Here is a 17,319-nt window from a genome sequence, read left to right as displayed (position 1 = left end):
CCATAGCACTCCAAAATAAAAAGGAGAATCCAAAATAGGCAACTGCTATATAGTACACAAAAAAGTATGGCTGGAGGATTAGGACATAGATGAGTTGTTTAATTTTTCACATCACATTGGGCTTTAGAGACTTAGGGTGCTTCGCACTTTCTCCAGAGAGCCCATACCCTTCGTAGTGTATTTGGCTTTTCAGGTGCTATGTAAGGGTACTTGGTTGCTTCTTCTTACTTGGGAGGGAATGGTTCACCTCATCCCCTTTCCTTCTGTGAAGTCAGACACACCATAAGTAGTGCTTTGCCAAAGCTCAGCATAAGAAGCTGACCACTACCTTCAATTCCTTTTGAGTTAGTCTATGTCAGAACATTTGGGTATTATTACTATTACTACTATTATATCCCCCATCCCAGATCTGCCACACGGGTTTTTGGTCAGATGATGTTTCACGAGTTCCTGGTTGGGAACATAGCTCCAAGGCAAGTGGGGCCTGATTAGGATTGGGACTACAGCGTGCAAGAAAAGGGAGCTTACTCTTCCCCTTGCACCACTTTTTTGCTGCCTTCTCTTTCAGAAGGTGCACATGCAGTCCATTGGTGTGCGTGCAGTCCCTGGGACCATTTCAGGTTGGAAAAAGGGTGTGGGGTAAGTTTAATTCCTCTTTCCTAATGGACCTAATTCAAATTGGACCCCATGTGCCTCAGAGTTGTGTCCCTAGTGGGGAGCACCTGACTGAAAATACATCTGACTAACCCAATGATGAATATGATTTGTAGCTTGACTCTTAGTCTTGTATGTATCCCTCTCTGATTCAGTGGAAGACCTTGACACTTGAATAGCACAATGAATCTTTATGCTGGATTTCCAGTGGTTGTCATGGCTGACCAGATTTGTGAATTCCTGTATGTGAAACTTGATAGACTTGTTCAAGTCCTGAACATTTTATAGGATTTGTTTCAGTCTGTTTATTTTTAAAATCAGAGTTCTTAGTTTACTATCCAGTATGTACTTGCTTGGGAGTAAGTGCTATTGAAGTTGGTGGGGCTTGTTTTGAAATAAAAGTATGGTATTAGTGTGTGGGATTAATGAAGAACTGAAGTTGTATTAGTTTTACTCTTGATACTGCTTCCTCTACTCATACATAATTCTATGATTAGAAATGAAGTTCACTCTTCTCTACCCACACAGAGAAAAAATAAAGAACTTTGCTCCCCCCGGTACTGTTTCAAAAGCTGACATTTCAGTGTGTATCCTGTTTTCTAGAGAAGTGTGTTATCTACCAGAGTTTCCTGAGGATATTTGCTAGAATAGGTTACTGCTCTATTCGTTACATGTGATCTATTTCCACGGTTTGTTCCATTTTTCCCGTCAATTTTTACCAAAATTATAGATGGCATGAGTTGTCAACATATTTATTCTTATTTTTTTGTAGTTTAAGCAAACTTTGGTTTATTGCAGCACCTGAATGCAGTGTATGTATACATTGCACTAAAAAGTTTATTAGTACGATATAGTATGATACAATCCATAGGCATATAGACACACTATTTTTACAAGAAATATTTCCCAAATTCTTTGCAGTTGTGACACATCACATTTTTTCTTTAAATTTGTCAGTTTTATTAAGAGAAAGATTTCCTAACATTTCAGAATCCACTCGTCACGGTAGGACTTAGGTCTGATTTCCAATATTTTGCAATTACTAGGCTAGCAGCTGTCAACAGGTGCAATTAAATTCTGATTGTCTTTTGGAAAACCTGTGTAGCTTAGTAGCATGACCTCGGCAGAAAAGGGGGAAATCTGTATCAAAGCCTTTATTTTAGATGAGCTATAATAGAGGACTAATAGGTTTGTGCTCTACAACATGTGCAGATAATCTGCATTTGGTAATTTATAGAACCAATATGTATCCTACATATTCCTATAGTTTTTAGCTAATTTAAGTGGCAACATTTTCCATTGATATAACATTTTAATCAAATTTTCTCTGAATCTGAGGGAAATAGTTAAACGGAAATAAATATATTTCCACTTTTCTTCAGAAATTTCATGTTTAGATGCACTGGCTGTTTGGTGTAAAATCTCTAAAATTTTGGAAAGTATCTTCTCCTGATTTTTAGTTATAGTTTCCTCAAATTTTGTCAGGCTTCTTATCCCCGGGCCTGAATGCATGCATCTAACCAGGGAGCTCCTGTTGAAAATATTCAAACCATTTAATATTACTAGTGCTTTTTGATAGACTTTGTGAAAGTCAATGATAGTATCACCTGATATCAAGTGATTATATATATATCTATATTGTATATTTCCCATTTAGCTATGACATTAAATTTAAACTTCTCCAGGATATCTCAATCTCTTACTGCAGATGCCAGTGGCAATATGCCTGGTAATATTTTTTTCTTACGTTTGTCCCAGTCTCCCTTTAACTCTATTAATTAATAATTGACATATTGGGGGATATGATCTGACATAAGATGGATCTTTCTTTGGTTTAGGAACATTTTTTACTTTGCCCATGACCTTGGTAACCTCATATAGGCAAAAATATAATTGCTTGCTTCTAATAATGGTTGTAAAACAACATGTGAGTTGTCTACATATTAAAATACTTAACTACACCTAACAAAAATCAGGCTATAAGATCTTTACTTTGGGGGAGGATTATGATAAATAGAAAATTATAGGCGGTTTAAGTTTGCTTGTTAAAGTTTCTATACCATTTTTGATTGATGAGAAAACTTTTTAAAAATACTACAGAGCGTTTAATGCAGGGATGGGTAGTAGAAAAGGCACATGACTCTCTTTTTGTAATTGAAATTAGAAAAGAAGGTGGGTTTAATGAAACAATAAACAACATGACTTTATTCCTAAGGATATGGGTGAGGATAGTGACTTTCACCAAAAGCATCTTTTAAATAGCTTGCAGAAGCATACTTCCCAGTTTAGAAGCAAATTGAGTTCCAGAACTTGCTCACTGAAGCATATTATCCATGCAGTTCCCATACTTCATTCTTCCATCCATTTCCCAAGGGTATATCAAAAAGGGCAAGAGTCCAGTAGCACCTTAAAGACTAACAAAAATATTTTCTGGTAGGGATGAGCTTTCGTGAGCCACAGCTCACTTCTTCAGATACCTGGGTATATGTGTGTATATGTGTGTGTGGTAGAATTGTTATAAATCTTACCTATGTAAGCCAATAAGATTCATGTTCCTTGGTACAGTGGGACACTTACACCTGGGCAGGGAAGTGAGGAGGTAGAGGAGATTCAGATGATAGGTACAGTATATAGGGCAGGTAATCGTCTCAAATCAGAATACCATGCCAGTTCATTTGCTGTTCTTTTTAATAGCTTATGTGTAGCAGCTACCTTGGGCCTTCTGCAAAATCTTCAGTCCCCTCTCCCTGCCCCAAATCTTAACAATGCTATTTCTCTGTTTTAGACTTTGTGTCCTTGTCCTTCATGGCTATGAATGTCAGCCCAATTTCTGTGGCCCAAGTCCAACTCTCTATTGCTATATGATTGTGATTGAAATTAATTTGTTGTCTTCACACTTTTCCCCCCAGATGGTATCATGGAAAGCTTGACAGAACCATTGCAGAAGAACGCCTTCGGCAAGCAGGGAAACCTGGAAGTTACCTAATTCGAGAGAGTGATCGAAGGCCTGGATCATTTGTACTTTCATTCCTTAGTAAAACAAATATCGTTAACCACTTTAGGTGAGTATATTTTTAGAATGGGTCCTATCCATTCATATCATTTTAAAGGATCCGTTACTTTGAGGGCAGATCCGTTCAAAATGCATTGCAGATAGTCCAGTGGCATGGATGCATGTGGACAGATCAGCCTGGTCAATGAAGGGAGGCATCTTCCAGGCTAAATGAAAATTGTAGCAAACATGTTTTGCTACTGAATTAACTTGCTTCTCTAGCAATAATGCTGGCTCCATGGGTGGTCCTACATTAGGAACGTCCAAAAAAAATTTGGACCAAGAATTCATTGAAATACTGAAACCATTTGATGGGTTAGGGCAGGGGTGGGCCTTGCCTGTTTTTACAAGAGCCATTATCTCAATATTTATGAAAATTAAGTATGCCAATGCTTTTAACAACTACCCCAAAAGGTCTGAAGTTGTGCAAGACATATGAAATATATGACAACCACCAAATTATTAAGAAAAAAACCCTGAGTTGAACTCAGGCATGCTGTAGTACTATAACAAAGTGCTACTCTGTGTTTTTACTGAGCAATATGAAGCATTTTTTGTGTGAAATGTGCAGTTGTGAGCTATGCAGAATCTGTCCAGAATAAATGCAATGATCTCTTCCGTACCTGTCTCTGGTCTTGTGTGTAGTCCCTCACTCTGCCTTCTAAGCAGCACTCCATCCCTGCCACTTAGAGCTTTTGATGCATGCAGGATCCAGGAACTCCCACATGTATCAGAACCCATAAGAGGTGAGACTGGAGCTGCTTCAGAGACTGGGCCGGCAGGTCCAGCCCTGCATGACGTGCTGGAAGAGAAAGTTCTGCGGACTAGCAGTGGCTCATGAGCTGTAGTTTGGACACCCCTGTTCTACATGAATGTGTATACCGCTCCTGTAAGATTTATCCCATGTTTTGAAAAGGAATGTGCAGATTGGACTAGCACTAAAATATATCTATTTGAATGTATTTATATAATCTTGTTAAATGTTTTCTAATATTTGGTTATCTTCCCCAACAGGATTATTGCTATGTGTGGTGATTATTACATTGGTGGACGACGGTTTTCTTCACTTTCTGACCTGATAGGTTACTACAGCCATGTGTCTTGTTTGCTTAAGGGGGAAAAATTATTGTTTCCAGTAGCACCTCCAGAGGTATGTTTTTTAAAATTGTTTTCTGCCTTTTAGTAAAAATAGATCTTTACTTTTAAAAATACCCATTCGATTTGGATATGTGCAGTAGTGTTAAGTCTATTAGTTACTAATTTTATGCTATTAAATTAACTAGGTATCCTGTGTAAGTGATTATATATAAGTGATTTCTTTTCATACATTTTGCAATGGCAGAGAGTATTGTGATGTATTTTGCATGGAAGGAAACTTGAGATTAAATTCCAGGTTACGAAAGCTTTGGAACAAGGTAGCACAGGACTCCATCCTGCTGGGCCCCAGGCATCATGGGGGATTACTTCTCCCTTTATTCTTGCTTCCCCCTGAGAAGGCAGATGCTGTGAAGAGGGGAACTACATCCTTCTTACTCCCACACAGCAGAGTTATAGCCCATGTCTTTCTCTGTTACTGCCTCTTATTTCTGGAAGGATTAAACATGGAGTGATGGTGGAATGCCTATCAAGTTTGATTCCATCAGGATCACAGAAGAAGGCAGTGCCCAAATTCCTTGTGTTCTGTTCTGTTCTTGTTTTTTTGAGTACTTAGAGAACTATGAAGGTTGGATAGAAATTGTAAAGTGGAGCCATGATAGATGTCACTTACAGTTACTGTAAATGTCAGCAATTTAAAATCCACACTAGAACTATTCCAGTAATATTCTGTTGAACCACAAAAAAATATGCATGCAGCAAGGTGGCTAAACATAGTACTGTGCTTATTTTTATAGCAAAACTGTTTTGCCCTATTGCTAGTGGATAACACAACAAATTCATGCCAATGTCTAAAGGTATTTTTTCATGTGTTGCTACTGGAGACATAATCCAATAAGCTGCTTAGTCTATCCAAAATGCAAAATAGTTTCTACTTTTAAAAAATTTAACCTGAACTGCATAGACTTTTATTTAATTCTGCCCTAATTGCAATTGGAATAAGCAATTGGAAGCTCTCTTTTTATTATTTTGATTACATATGGAGATATTGAAGAGATTAACAGTGCAGTCCTAAAAAGGGCTACTCAGTATCCTGCTCTAGCCTATTCAATGAAGCTTATTCCTAGCTTATTCCTAGCAGAGAGTACTTAGGATTGCACTACTAGACTCTGGCCTGATTAAGATGTTGGCATTACTAAAGCAATCATCAGTTTGAGTTCTTGTCTTGCTACAAACCAGTTAGTAAAAATTCAGTGTCTACCTAGTACTTTGGATCGCCTGTATCTTGTCTTGGAGCCACATTGCTGGCATTGCAATCCAGATCTGTTGTCCTAATCCATTAAAAAACACTTGTGTTTTTTATAGCCAGTAGAGGACCGCAGGAGAGTTCGAGCCATTCTGCCATATACTAAAGTGCCAGAAACAGATGAAATAAGGTATAGTTGATAATACTTACAAATACTGCACATGGTGACCTGGGTGCAACTCTAAACATGTTTGTGTTTAAAGAAAGGTTTATTAATATTTATAAAACAGTTAAGATGGCAATGAGCACTACAATAATTTCTTTATAATTTAAAATTATCTTGGCAGCTACTTTAGTATTATAGTTTTCTGTTTTAGTGAAGTATTGATTTCTGGGCACAAATTAAGTTCATGACCAAGCCGATTATTAAAGATTACAAGAAAGGAACAACCATAGCAGTGCTATGATAATAATATACAACATAGTAAACTACCCTCTACAGTTTATTATTAAATGAAAACTATTAAGGTGCATTCATTTCTGTGAAATAGTTCCATTAGTACAGGGTCTTTGCTCCAGTATAAGAAGCCTTGTGTTGGTGGGAGGCTCCAATGCTAGTATAAACCATTCGTAGGATCTACCCAGTTACATTTTCAGTCATCACTGTATCTAATAATAAGTGGCTGCCCATGAAAGCAGCAAAACCAAACCATTCACAGACAAGTTAGGAGGTTACTGCATATTTGGGGTACTGTCCAGGTATGCAGAGAAACATGAATTTGTAAATTAACTGAAAGAAAAAGCCCCAAATGGGCTCGAACTAGGAACTGAATATGCTCCTGGAGTGCAGATTTTGTGAGTCGTGGTAAGTGAAAGAAAAAAGAGGCAGATTATACAGTCTCAGGGGCTTTACCAAAATAATAGATTACTGAAGAAGTAAGTGAAAGAAAAAAGAGGCAGATTATACAGTCTCAGGGGCTTTACCAAAATAATAGATTACTATAGAAGCAGATTTGTTTTTAGGAGAGGGCTTCCAGATGTGCCCCCCAAGTGTTAAATATTTTAAAAGACTGGGTCATCGTTTCAAAATATTAACAATACGAAAGCTGTCAGATGCAGCTATAGCTGACTACAATGCAGCTATTCCATTTTCGTGTGTCTATTCTATTTCTTCACTCCACCTGCTGCTTGTACATGACTTTTGCTGGAGTAGTGTTAATGGCATCATTTTATTCTTCTTAAAATTTCAAGAATGGGCTTACTGCATAAGGAAATGAATTCTAGCAGCTTTGGTTACTGGTGTAAAAAGCTATGTGAAAAGCAGCGTAATGTACACATGACCCATTAAACTGTAGAGAGCTTCTTGGTTTAGTAAAAACTGACTGAGGCATAATAAAAGTTTGTAAAATTAGGAATGGATAGAGAAACCAAATAGGCATAATATATACATGTGACCTTGTGTGTGTTTCTACTACTTGAGGATAACACTTACATATTTAATGCAGAAGACTCCAGTCTGTAATAACCCATACTTCAATACATTAGTTAGCCTTTAAGATGCCTGGAAATAAATGTTGGATTTGATAGCTTGTTGTCTTACCTAGCTGGATAAATATTCCTTATTTTTATTTTTGCTGAGATGAAGCTCATAGATAAAATAATCCAGGGAGCAGTGTGATTGGAACCCTTGCTTTGACCAAAAATCTGTCTCTATTTTTTTTTAAATTCTTACTTACATTGTAAGTACGTAGACTGACAGTACGTATGGTTGGGAAAACTAATCATGCAAAGTTGACCATTTAAAATATAAGGCTGCAATCATACTTAAACTTGCATGGGAGTCAGATCTAAAACAGTGGAATTTACTTCTAAATAAATACGCACAGGAAATATTGTGATGAAAGTCTTTAAATTGTGAGCTACTCTCTTCTGAACGAGACCATCACACTTAGCGTTGAGGTAAATGCATGAGACAGTATTAACTATAGAACCTCTTCAACTGCTTTCCTCAGTTTTCACCAGTGGATTTTGGGGAAAGAGTCTTTTGCTTGCCTCTCTCTAGAAGACCTCTTCAGTGACACTTTTGTAACTGAGCATTTGATGTCTAGCGTTACACAAAGATGTTTGATTTAGTCTGTCAAAGTGTTGGTTTAACTGGAATCTGTGTCTTAATCACCTATAGCTTCCTTAAAGGAGACATGTTTATTGTCCACAATGAATTAGAAGATGGATGGATGTGGGTTACAAACCTACGTACAGATGAGCAGGGGCTTATCGTAGAAGATTTAGTGGAGGAAGTGGTAAGTCACTTTATACAAGCAGTACTTGATCACTCAGTTAAATAAAAAAGAACCTAACATTCTGTGTACCTGACACTTTAAAATACTAATCAAATTCAACTGACTTTTCAATTCTACATTACTCCTGTCTCTCACAAAGGACTTCATATAGGTTTTGTTTTGATGCTTGTGTTTAGTTATGTATGCTAGTATTTTAAACCTACATTCTAAATCCAGCTTCCAGGAACAGCATAAGGGGTGAGTCAGTTGTCTGGGGGAGGAAAGAATTAACAAAATCCAGTATCTACAGACCAGATTTTCTCGCTTTCTTGTGCTCTGTCTGTAAAGTCATGTAGCGCTGAGGGGAGAAAGGTTGAAAATGTGACACTGGTTTATATTCCATAGGTCCATTATCTTTAATGAAAGTATACATCAGTATTGTTTGGGATCCAAGACGGAGGGAGACCTGGGTAATAAAAATTTCCACAGGGTAGTATTCGAGAACTGCCATAAGCATAGAAGCAGATATAGTGGATGGGGATGAAAATGGAAGTGTTGAGTGTCATTTTTCAAATAAGAACTTTATTTGTGGTTAAGCTAGATGAATTGTACTCTTCAGTGGAGGAATTTTTGTAAAACCATGCTGCAGTTTACATTTTTGCATGCTGTTAGTAAAAATATGAAAACTTTATTCCAGTCTGTCATTCTAACTCAGGGTGTTTCTGGAAGTCAAGAGCAATCACATGTTTGTTTCCTTGAATAAACCTAATAATATTGCTGAGTGTTCTAATATCAGATATTAAAACTGCTCAAATTGCAAAATTATTTTAATGCTTAATAAAGCATAGTCTGAACTTCAGAAAATGATTTATTTTATTACTTTGCTCTATTCTTAAAGTGTGTGGTATGTTTTTATTAGGGACGCGAGGAAGATCCACATGAAGGAAAGATGTAAGTGTTTTGTTAAAATGAAAACATGTGGTACAAATCTATGACAGACCTTAATATTTGAAGAGGTATGCTTTTAGAATTCTTAATTTATGAAGAGTAGAATTCCAGAGAGTAATGTGCAACTTGAGCATAATACTATGGGAATGTTGATGTGCTTAGTAAATATGACACGGGCCTCAAGTCAGCTTGTTGCTGAGTCATAAAAGGCTACTGTCGTTTAGGCAACAAACTGGGTGATCAATATATCGAAGTCCATCTGTGGATACTTAAAATTTGGAGATTGAGGCACTGGATGGGCAAGGCAGTTCTATAAACCTGGAAAATCCCCAGGTTTGCAGAATAATCTAAAATAAAAGAAAAATACATCGGGGGTTAACTGTCAAATAATAGAAGTACTTCCTGTAGCTTTAAGAAGCCAATGCACAACAGTATCCGAGTCTGCGTTTTGTCAGTAAAAGACAGGGAGAGTGCAGGGCCTTTTCCAGGGCTGTTTTGGGCTTTTGAGAACTCAATAGGGTGAGGCCTGGCAGCATCCATGCAACTTGCTACCATGCACCTTTGATGACTTGACCAGGCCCAGCTGCTCGCTACCATTCAACAGGAGCCACCACATGGAAGCTAGTGGGGTGTAGTTAGAATTTCAGGCTAGGATCTGGGAGACCAAGGTTCAAGTGTATGCGCTGCCATAGAAGCTCACTGGGTGACCTTGGGCCAGTCATATATTCTCAGGCTAACCTATCTCACAGGGTTGTTGGGAGGATAAAATGGGGGAGGGGAGAATGATGTAAGCTGCTTTGGATCCCCATTGCGAAGAAAGGCAGGGTATAAATCAAGTAAATAAATAATAAATGTTTTTGAAGATAGGTAGATGGTTGGTGGATGGGAAAGATGAAATGAAGCCAGGAAAGGTGAGAGCATAGGGTGGCTGCCAGGAGGAGAGAAAGGAAATAGTGTGGGGAATGGGAAAATGAAGTGCGCCCTACAGGTCCTTGTGGGGCCCCCACTTGCTACCTCTAATACTTTGGAAGAAAGCGTACTGATCTAATTCATATTGGGAAGCCATATCTGGATTGCTTTGTTCAGTTCTGGCCATGATAGTTTAGAGAATGTTATGGACGAATTATTTTTTATTTACGTTATTTATAGTCTACCTTTCTCAGGGACTCAAGGCAGATTATGCACAGTGAATGTACAATCAACAAGATGAGACATTCAATAAACAATGAAATAGGATTTGGATAGTAGATGTAGCCAGAAGTCTAAAAAACAGAACTGAAGCAATGCATAAGTGTTAACATGACTCATTAAATGATACAAAATTACACAACGGGAGCCAACCCACTCCAGCTTATATATACGGTCCCCAATAATTTATCCAAGTAACTTTGTGAAGCCTTTTGTAACAGTGCTACCCTGTTGCCTGTGTAGGAAAGCCCTCTTGAATAATTCAGTTTTGCATACTTTGCGGAAAGCCAGGAGAGTGGTAGCCTTCCTGACCCCCTCAGGCAGGCGGTTCCACAAGGTGGAGGCCACAACAGAGAAGACATATGTATGCCCAGTTGTGGACTTGGCCCATTTGAAGGTTGGCACCTTGTTCAGATGAGTGAAGCCGTTGTGGTGGAGCATAGGGATAGACGGTCTTACAGATAATGGTAAAAACTGTGAGGATCATACAAGGCTTTTAGAAAGCAAATCCTATGAAGATAAGAACAGGATATATTAGTTGTATAAGAGTTGAGGAGTAGGGATATACCTGCAATCTTGAAGTGTTTCCCAAGCATCCATGAAAAGTTTAGTGAACAAATTGCCTGAGTACTGAAAGGAATTTCACACCTAGTTGATGTGGAAAATAACTTCAGCTTTTGAATTCTACTTACCAGGTATTGCTAGAATGTCAGAAAATACTTACTAACTAATGCAAATAGATTATCAATTTTAGATCTGTTGATATAGCTATTTGCAAATGTTTCTACATGAGACTTCTGATCACTTCGGCACTTAAAGAGATAAAGTGGGGATCCACAAAAAAATGTTGAGTCCCTCCCCTCCCAGTTTGCCCAGCAGTGACTTGCAAAGGTTTAACACTGCTGGTTGGGGCACGGCCAGTAGCCACTTGGCAGGTAGCTGCAAAGGGTAGACCCACGGGGAGTCACAGGAAAGGGAAAATTCCATTATTCCCACCATACCTTTGCTGTCTCCTCCACCTCTTCTCTTCCCTCCTTCCTCCAGTCTTCACTGTCTTCTCTTTCCCCCACCCTGCTGCTATTACCACCTCCCCTCCTCATCCTCTTGTGATTGCTGTGTTGCCTCCTGCTGATCTTAATGGTGTGTGTTTTTTTTTTGTAAACTGCCTTATGCAGGTGCCTTAGAGAGGTGGAATAAACATTTTCTGAATAATAAATGGATAATTTTAAAATGCCCAGTTATTATGTTGATTGTGATTTCATGACATCTTGGCATTTTTTTTTTTTAGTTGTGATGCCTTGTGATAGAGAAGCAGACGCTGCTTCTCTAGTTTTGATTCTTAAATTTTTATTTTGCATTTTTTTGCAAGGGTGGAGGTTTCCCCAAATTAGTTAAATACATATCCCTTCTATCTGTGCATGGCTTTGTTGTGTGTAATTTTTGATCACACCTCAGGGCCATCTTCAGAACTGGAAATATATATAATATGCGGTGATGGCCATATTAACTAACATCTTGAAAGAAAGAATGATTGAAGACTCATTGAAGAAATGGGAATGTTATTTTGAATATGCTAATTGGAAACTAGGATTTTTTTGTTAATAGAGATAGAAAATAATAGTCACATATCCTGAATAAGTAGTAAATAATTTTTTTAGTATAAACACAGTAAAGTTCAGCAATGTTTTAGTAAATAACAACAGAATTATGTTCATGTAAACTGATAACCTGAAGTAAGCACAAAATGTATGAATGCAAGTGTTTGTATATATTCGTTTGTTATCCTTTGCTTTCGAAAATGTTAATAAAATATCTTTTTTTAAAAAGAACTGGAAATATAACGTCATTTGACTCATTCTTAGGTAATAGAGTACTATCATCCAAATAAACTGGAATATATTTCTAATATTTCCTAATGTATCCAATTTTTAAAGATGGTTCCATGGGAAGATCTCCAAACAAGAGGCTTACAGCTTGCTGATGACAGGTACTTGTACTGTGCTCAGAATGTACTGTATAAATGGTTGTGCTACTTTTCAGTTGACCACATTAATAGATCGCAGAACAATTAGTGGTATTGGCATAGTCTGGCTATAGTAAATGCCTTGTACAAAAGTAAATATGTATGTAATACACTCCTAGATGGTCTGCTGTAAAGTGTATTGTTTTGGTAAAGGTATGGCTTCTGTGTTACACTATGCTTACCAACATGAGAGAGTTCATTTTATGCATCACATGGCCTTGGCTTATGTTAATTTAGAAACAGTTCATATCATTCAGAATTTTAAGGGAGAAGAACACTCTGAAAACAACAATGGCTCTTGGCTATCTTTATAGGGACATATAATGTGGGGAATGGGTTTTACAAGTAACTGAATTTCCTTGGGTGCATGCCGAATTCCGCCTTAGTTGAATCAAGCTATTATATTGACACTGAGAAAACAAATTATTGATGATGAGCTAAGTACCTATGTTTTTCCCAATCAGTTGGTCAGGTGTCCAGTTTTCTTGTGAGACCTTCTGATAACACACCTGGAGATTACTCTCTCTACTTTCGAACAAGCGAAAACATACAGCGTTTTAAAATTTGTCCAACACCAAATAACCAGTTTATGATGGGGGGCAGGTACTATAACAGGTAAGTTGTAAATCAGCCTTAACTTTCTGCAAGCTCAGTACTGTTTTGTGTACCAGTATTTGTGTTGGCTTGGTATACATTCATTCTAACTTTGTTTGGTGTGTTACAACCAGTGAAAAGCAAATGATTCTTAATCATGTATTCAAGACGTTCAGCATTCATCATGTCTGGAGCTGGTGAAATTGGAGTTGGATCTATAGAGTGAATGTTCTTTCTGATCCCAGTAGGGAACTATAAAGAAGGCATAGCCTGCTAACAGAAGCAGTCCTTTGCTAGGAAAAATACCCCCCATATGTCTAAAAAGTAACTTTTTTTCTCTATGATATACAGTAACTTTGTGTAGAACTTAGTTCTTTATGTGAGATGTATGGGGGAATCTTAAGATGAGGAATATACTGATATATGCCGATCTTTAAATGTATCTTATTTTCAAGTTTTAACTAAAATACATGATGAACTAGAGCATAATCTGTTTGAACACCTCTTCCTAGTAGTGATGAGTTTAGCTCCCTCTTTCTAAGGAGATGGCTGTTGCCTAACCCACAGATGATGGAATTTGTCATACCTGATCGTCCAGAACCAGGGAATTTTTATCCATCCCAACCGAGAATTTCTCTCGCTTCCAGCTTGGCTTCTGAGTGGTTAGAGATCCTGCAGCTGGTGTGACTGAGAAAGTATCAAGTTCTCCTAGCTGAAAAAATTCATTGGACTGTCATAGGAACCTCAAGTGGAAGATGGTATGAGGCTAAACAATTGGATCCTTTTGCATATCCCAATACAAGCTACTTGAATACCTTCTTCATTAATTCTGTCTGGTCCCCAGACATCCTCATTGAAAATCCATCTAGCAGCAGTTTCAGCCTTTGTGAAGGTAAATTGTCTTTTGCCCATTCTCTAGTTGTCTAGTTTATTAGGGGTATGGCAGTAGAAGCCTCCCATTTGACAACCTTGACATAATTCCAAAATCTTTGTTATTGATCCAGCAACAGAAATCCTTTTCCATTGGATTGAATTGGTGTAATTTACATAGTGAGTGAACAGTTAAAAAGAACAACCTCTATGCTCCTACTGTTGGAGCCATTTAGAATCACAATGTGTGGTTGATAGATTCAGTCAATTATTGATGAACCCGAAGGTGTGCTTAATGTTTATTTTGGACTGAAACATTCAAGTATAACTTTCTAGATTCTGTCATGATAGGTTAGGTATTAGAGCTGAAAACCTTTTTTCCCCTCTCCATGCCTCTCCTTTCTCCTGCCAAGTTTTTTCCTGCCAAAAATATTAGAATTAATAATTTAACTATTTCATGGACTGTTTTTAAAATGTATCACCTTCTGTTTGACCCTGGTTGGGGACAAGAAGATTCAAAATACAACTTGATTACTTTTGGGGTTTTGTTGCCTTTTTCACAAATCATTGTTTTTTATTGGGAAAATATTTACAATTTTGTTATTGATCATGATAAACTTGTCCCAAGATTTTTTGAAAAATGAACATTTCATAATCAAAGTAAAATAAACTAAAAATATGAGGTAGAAGACCTAGGATAAATCAGATGATAAATTGATATTACACAGGGCAATTAGTTCCGGAATGTTTAAGATACGACTGACAAGAATTGTATTATGCTAAAAATATGCTAAAATTAAATTGTTGCAGTACTAAAATACCATCTTTTAATTTCTCTTTACTATTGAATATGTTTAACCTTGTTTATCTTAAAAACCTACTGTACTAATCAGCCACTGAGTTCTAGCGTAGCCAGTCAAGTTACAGTTGGGGACAAACATGATTTGAAAAACAACTTCATGTTACCTTTAAAATGTGTTTCCTGGACAGAAATACAAGTTCAGCATGACAATGATTGGGCTTAGTAATTCCATTTAGTTATTCATTAGCTGTAACGGTACTTGTCATTGTTGGGGAAAGAGGAATGTCTGGAGATGGGGAGGCGCTGTAGGTGAGGATGAGTAAGGGTCATTAGCAGTTTAATCCTTTGCAAGGCCAGCTCAGTTCACAAGAATTGAGTTAAGGCTTAACTCAGTGTACAAATAATTTAACACATTCAGTAGCTAGCTGTCATGATGACTAATAGAGAGTGGGCGTTGAAATGACTGCCTCAGCCAAATAGGATAGGATGGGTTGTGTGCTATGGGTCTGTTGTGTTGCTAGCAGTGTTTTCCTGGAGGGTAAGGAATTCTGACTTGATGCAAGAGGCTATCCATGTGGTAAAGGAAGGCTCCTGTGTTAGGTGAAAATGCTGTCATTAGTGGAATGCCTTTGCCTGGATATATTTTGAATCCAGCCTTGTAGGTTAAAAAAAAAAGGAGCTGAAGTGTCACATAATGAAAGGATCAGTTTCTGTGTGTAAAAAATAAAGCTTAATCAAATTGTAAGTTGGTAACCATATATTCTCCTTGAGGTAAATTTTACAGCAAATGTACTTCTGGTAATTTCCCCCCTGAATATATAGAAAATGAGAGATTGATAGACAAAGTTGTGGAATATTTTTGTTATTGTGACCCTGTAAGACTGGGCATATATTACTTTCATTTCCCCATTCACTCCAATTCGCACTTTAATTTTTTAAAGATAAAACTAGTGTAATGATCAGCAGGCTGATCTTATATAATCCTTGAAAAATAAATACCAAAATGGATTTTACTTTTTGTTTTGTTTCATTTCTGAGATACCATGCAACCCCAGGGTGATAGTTTTATTAATGTAATAGGGAATAATATTCATACAGATGTGTGAATATTGACATTTATCCAGATACCACCTTGTTGGAATTCTTTTAACCGGCTATGATCCAAGCAAATCTGTAACTAGGAAGGATTGAACTTGTGTTTCTGGTATTCTGATTTTGAAATAGAAGACTGTCAGAAGGAATTTGTGATGTGGCATGTTGTGCCTGAAGTAACTCTTTGCATCCCAGTTGTATTATTTCCTTTTCTGTTCTGCATCCTATAAATCAGCTGCTCACTAAATTAAGATGTATTCTTATATTTATACACTATAAATCAGTTTTTAGTAGATTCAAATCACCTTACTGTCCTTCACTCCTTTATTTAACACATAATGAAAATTTGAGATTAAATTTTGTCTTTAAATGTCAAATGTCACCATCACTATATAATGTATAAACGTTAATGGCTAATAGAATAGCATTTTTTCTGTCTCTCTCTCTGTGACTCTATATATCTATATCAATTTTAACATGGTAGTGCTTTTCTTTTTTACAGTAGGAAGTCTTCTTAATACCTAACAGATTTGTTAGGCAAGGCTGGAAATATCTCTGAACTATATTTTAAAGGAAAGGGAAACACTATGTTAGTTACCGTAGACCACTGTTCATGTTCCTTAGTAGGTATATGGTGGGATACTTCAGCTTTCCACCTCAGAAAATGCACACAGTAAGTATATTCTGGCACCGATGATGATTCCTCATATCTGTCTAATAGTATAAATAATGTGGTGAAATACATACATATCTATCTCAGCTTTAGCATATAGTATCTGTCCATTTGAATGCCATACGTCTTCCCAGTGGGACTCAAAGCAGTTTACAGCATTCTCCTCCATTTTATCCTCACAACGACCCTGCAAAGAAAGCTAGGTCTGGGGTGAGTTACTGGCACAAAGTAAACCAGCAAGTTGCCATGCTAAAGTGGGGGTTCATACCTGGGTCTCTCACATCCTAGTCTGATACTCGAATCACTACACCACACGAACGTTCGTAGAGTGTGACCCATATTAGCTGCAACTCCCAAAGTTTTATAAAGATTATTTTTTTGCTGGCTATTTGTTAGAAACCTTATTTTTTCAGGTTTCTGTATTTGTCTTTGACAGATGAAATTTTCTTGGAGATGTTCCTGTATTTGTATTTATGATCTTGATGATGTGGTGATTCCTTTGCAAGTAGCTGTAGGGAAAATGAAACTTCAGTTAAGCTATTGGTAGTTAGCATTCCTAAGTTAAGTATCGGTTGGCAGAAATAACACTCTTAAATCTTGGATGGATGATGCCTACAAATAAACATCCAGAAATTTCAGCCTTCATCATTTGTTCAACAGTAAAGTGTAACCATATTGATTAAGAGAAGGCCAAGTTAGAAAATGTATCAGTGAATCTGATCAAAGATTTTGGAATCAGAAAGCTTTCCCAGATGCTCAGCTGCTTTGTAGTGTGACTCTTGCAATATCAAGCCTATTATTTT

The 17,319-nt window shown here is 37.2% G+C and overlaps 1 protein-coding gene across 1 annotated transcript in view; it reads left to right on the top strand.

Annotated features, from left to right (window-relative positions):
• Positions 1 to 17,319, top strand: part of RASA1 (RAS p21 protein activator 1) — a 60,092-nt gene that overhangs the window by 10,612 nt on the left and 32,161 nt on the right. The window contains exons 2-8 of the mRNA XM_056848352.1: positions 3,564 to 3,716; positions 4,721 to 4,856; positions 6,167 to 6,237; positions 8,230 to 8,347; positions 9,246 to 9,277; positions 12,397 to 12,449; positions 12,950 to 13,100. Coding sequence (XP_056704330.1) covers positions 3,564 to 3,716; positions 4,721 to 4,856; positions 6,167 to 6,237; positions 8,230 to 8,347; positions 9,246 to 9,277; positions 12,397 to 12,449; positions 12,950 to 13,100 — 714 coding nt within the window. The remainder of the gene's footprint in view (positions 1 to 3,563; positions 3,717 to 4,720; positions 4,857 to 6,166; positions 6,238 to 8,229; positions 8,348 to 9,245; positions 9,278 to 12,396; positions 12,450 to 12,949; positions 13,101 to 17,319) is intronic.

The sequence above is a fragment of the Euleptes europaea genome, chromosome 4, assembly GCF_029931775.1.
Source record: "Euleptes europaea isolate rEulEur1 chromosome 4, rEulEur1.hap1, whole genome shotgun sequence".
In the NCBI taxonomy this organism is placed as follows: domain Eukaryota; kingdom Metazoa; phylum Chordata; class Lepidosauria; order Squamata; family Sphaerodactylidae; genus Euleptes; species Euleptes europaea.
The sequence above is the reverse complement of the archived record's forward strand: the minus strand, read 5'-3'. Positions and strand labels throughout refer to the sequence as shown.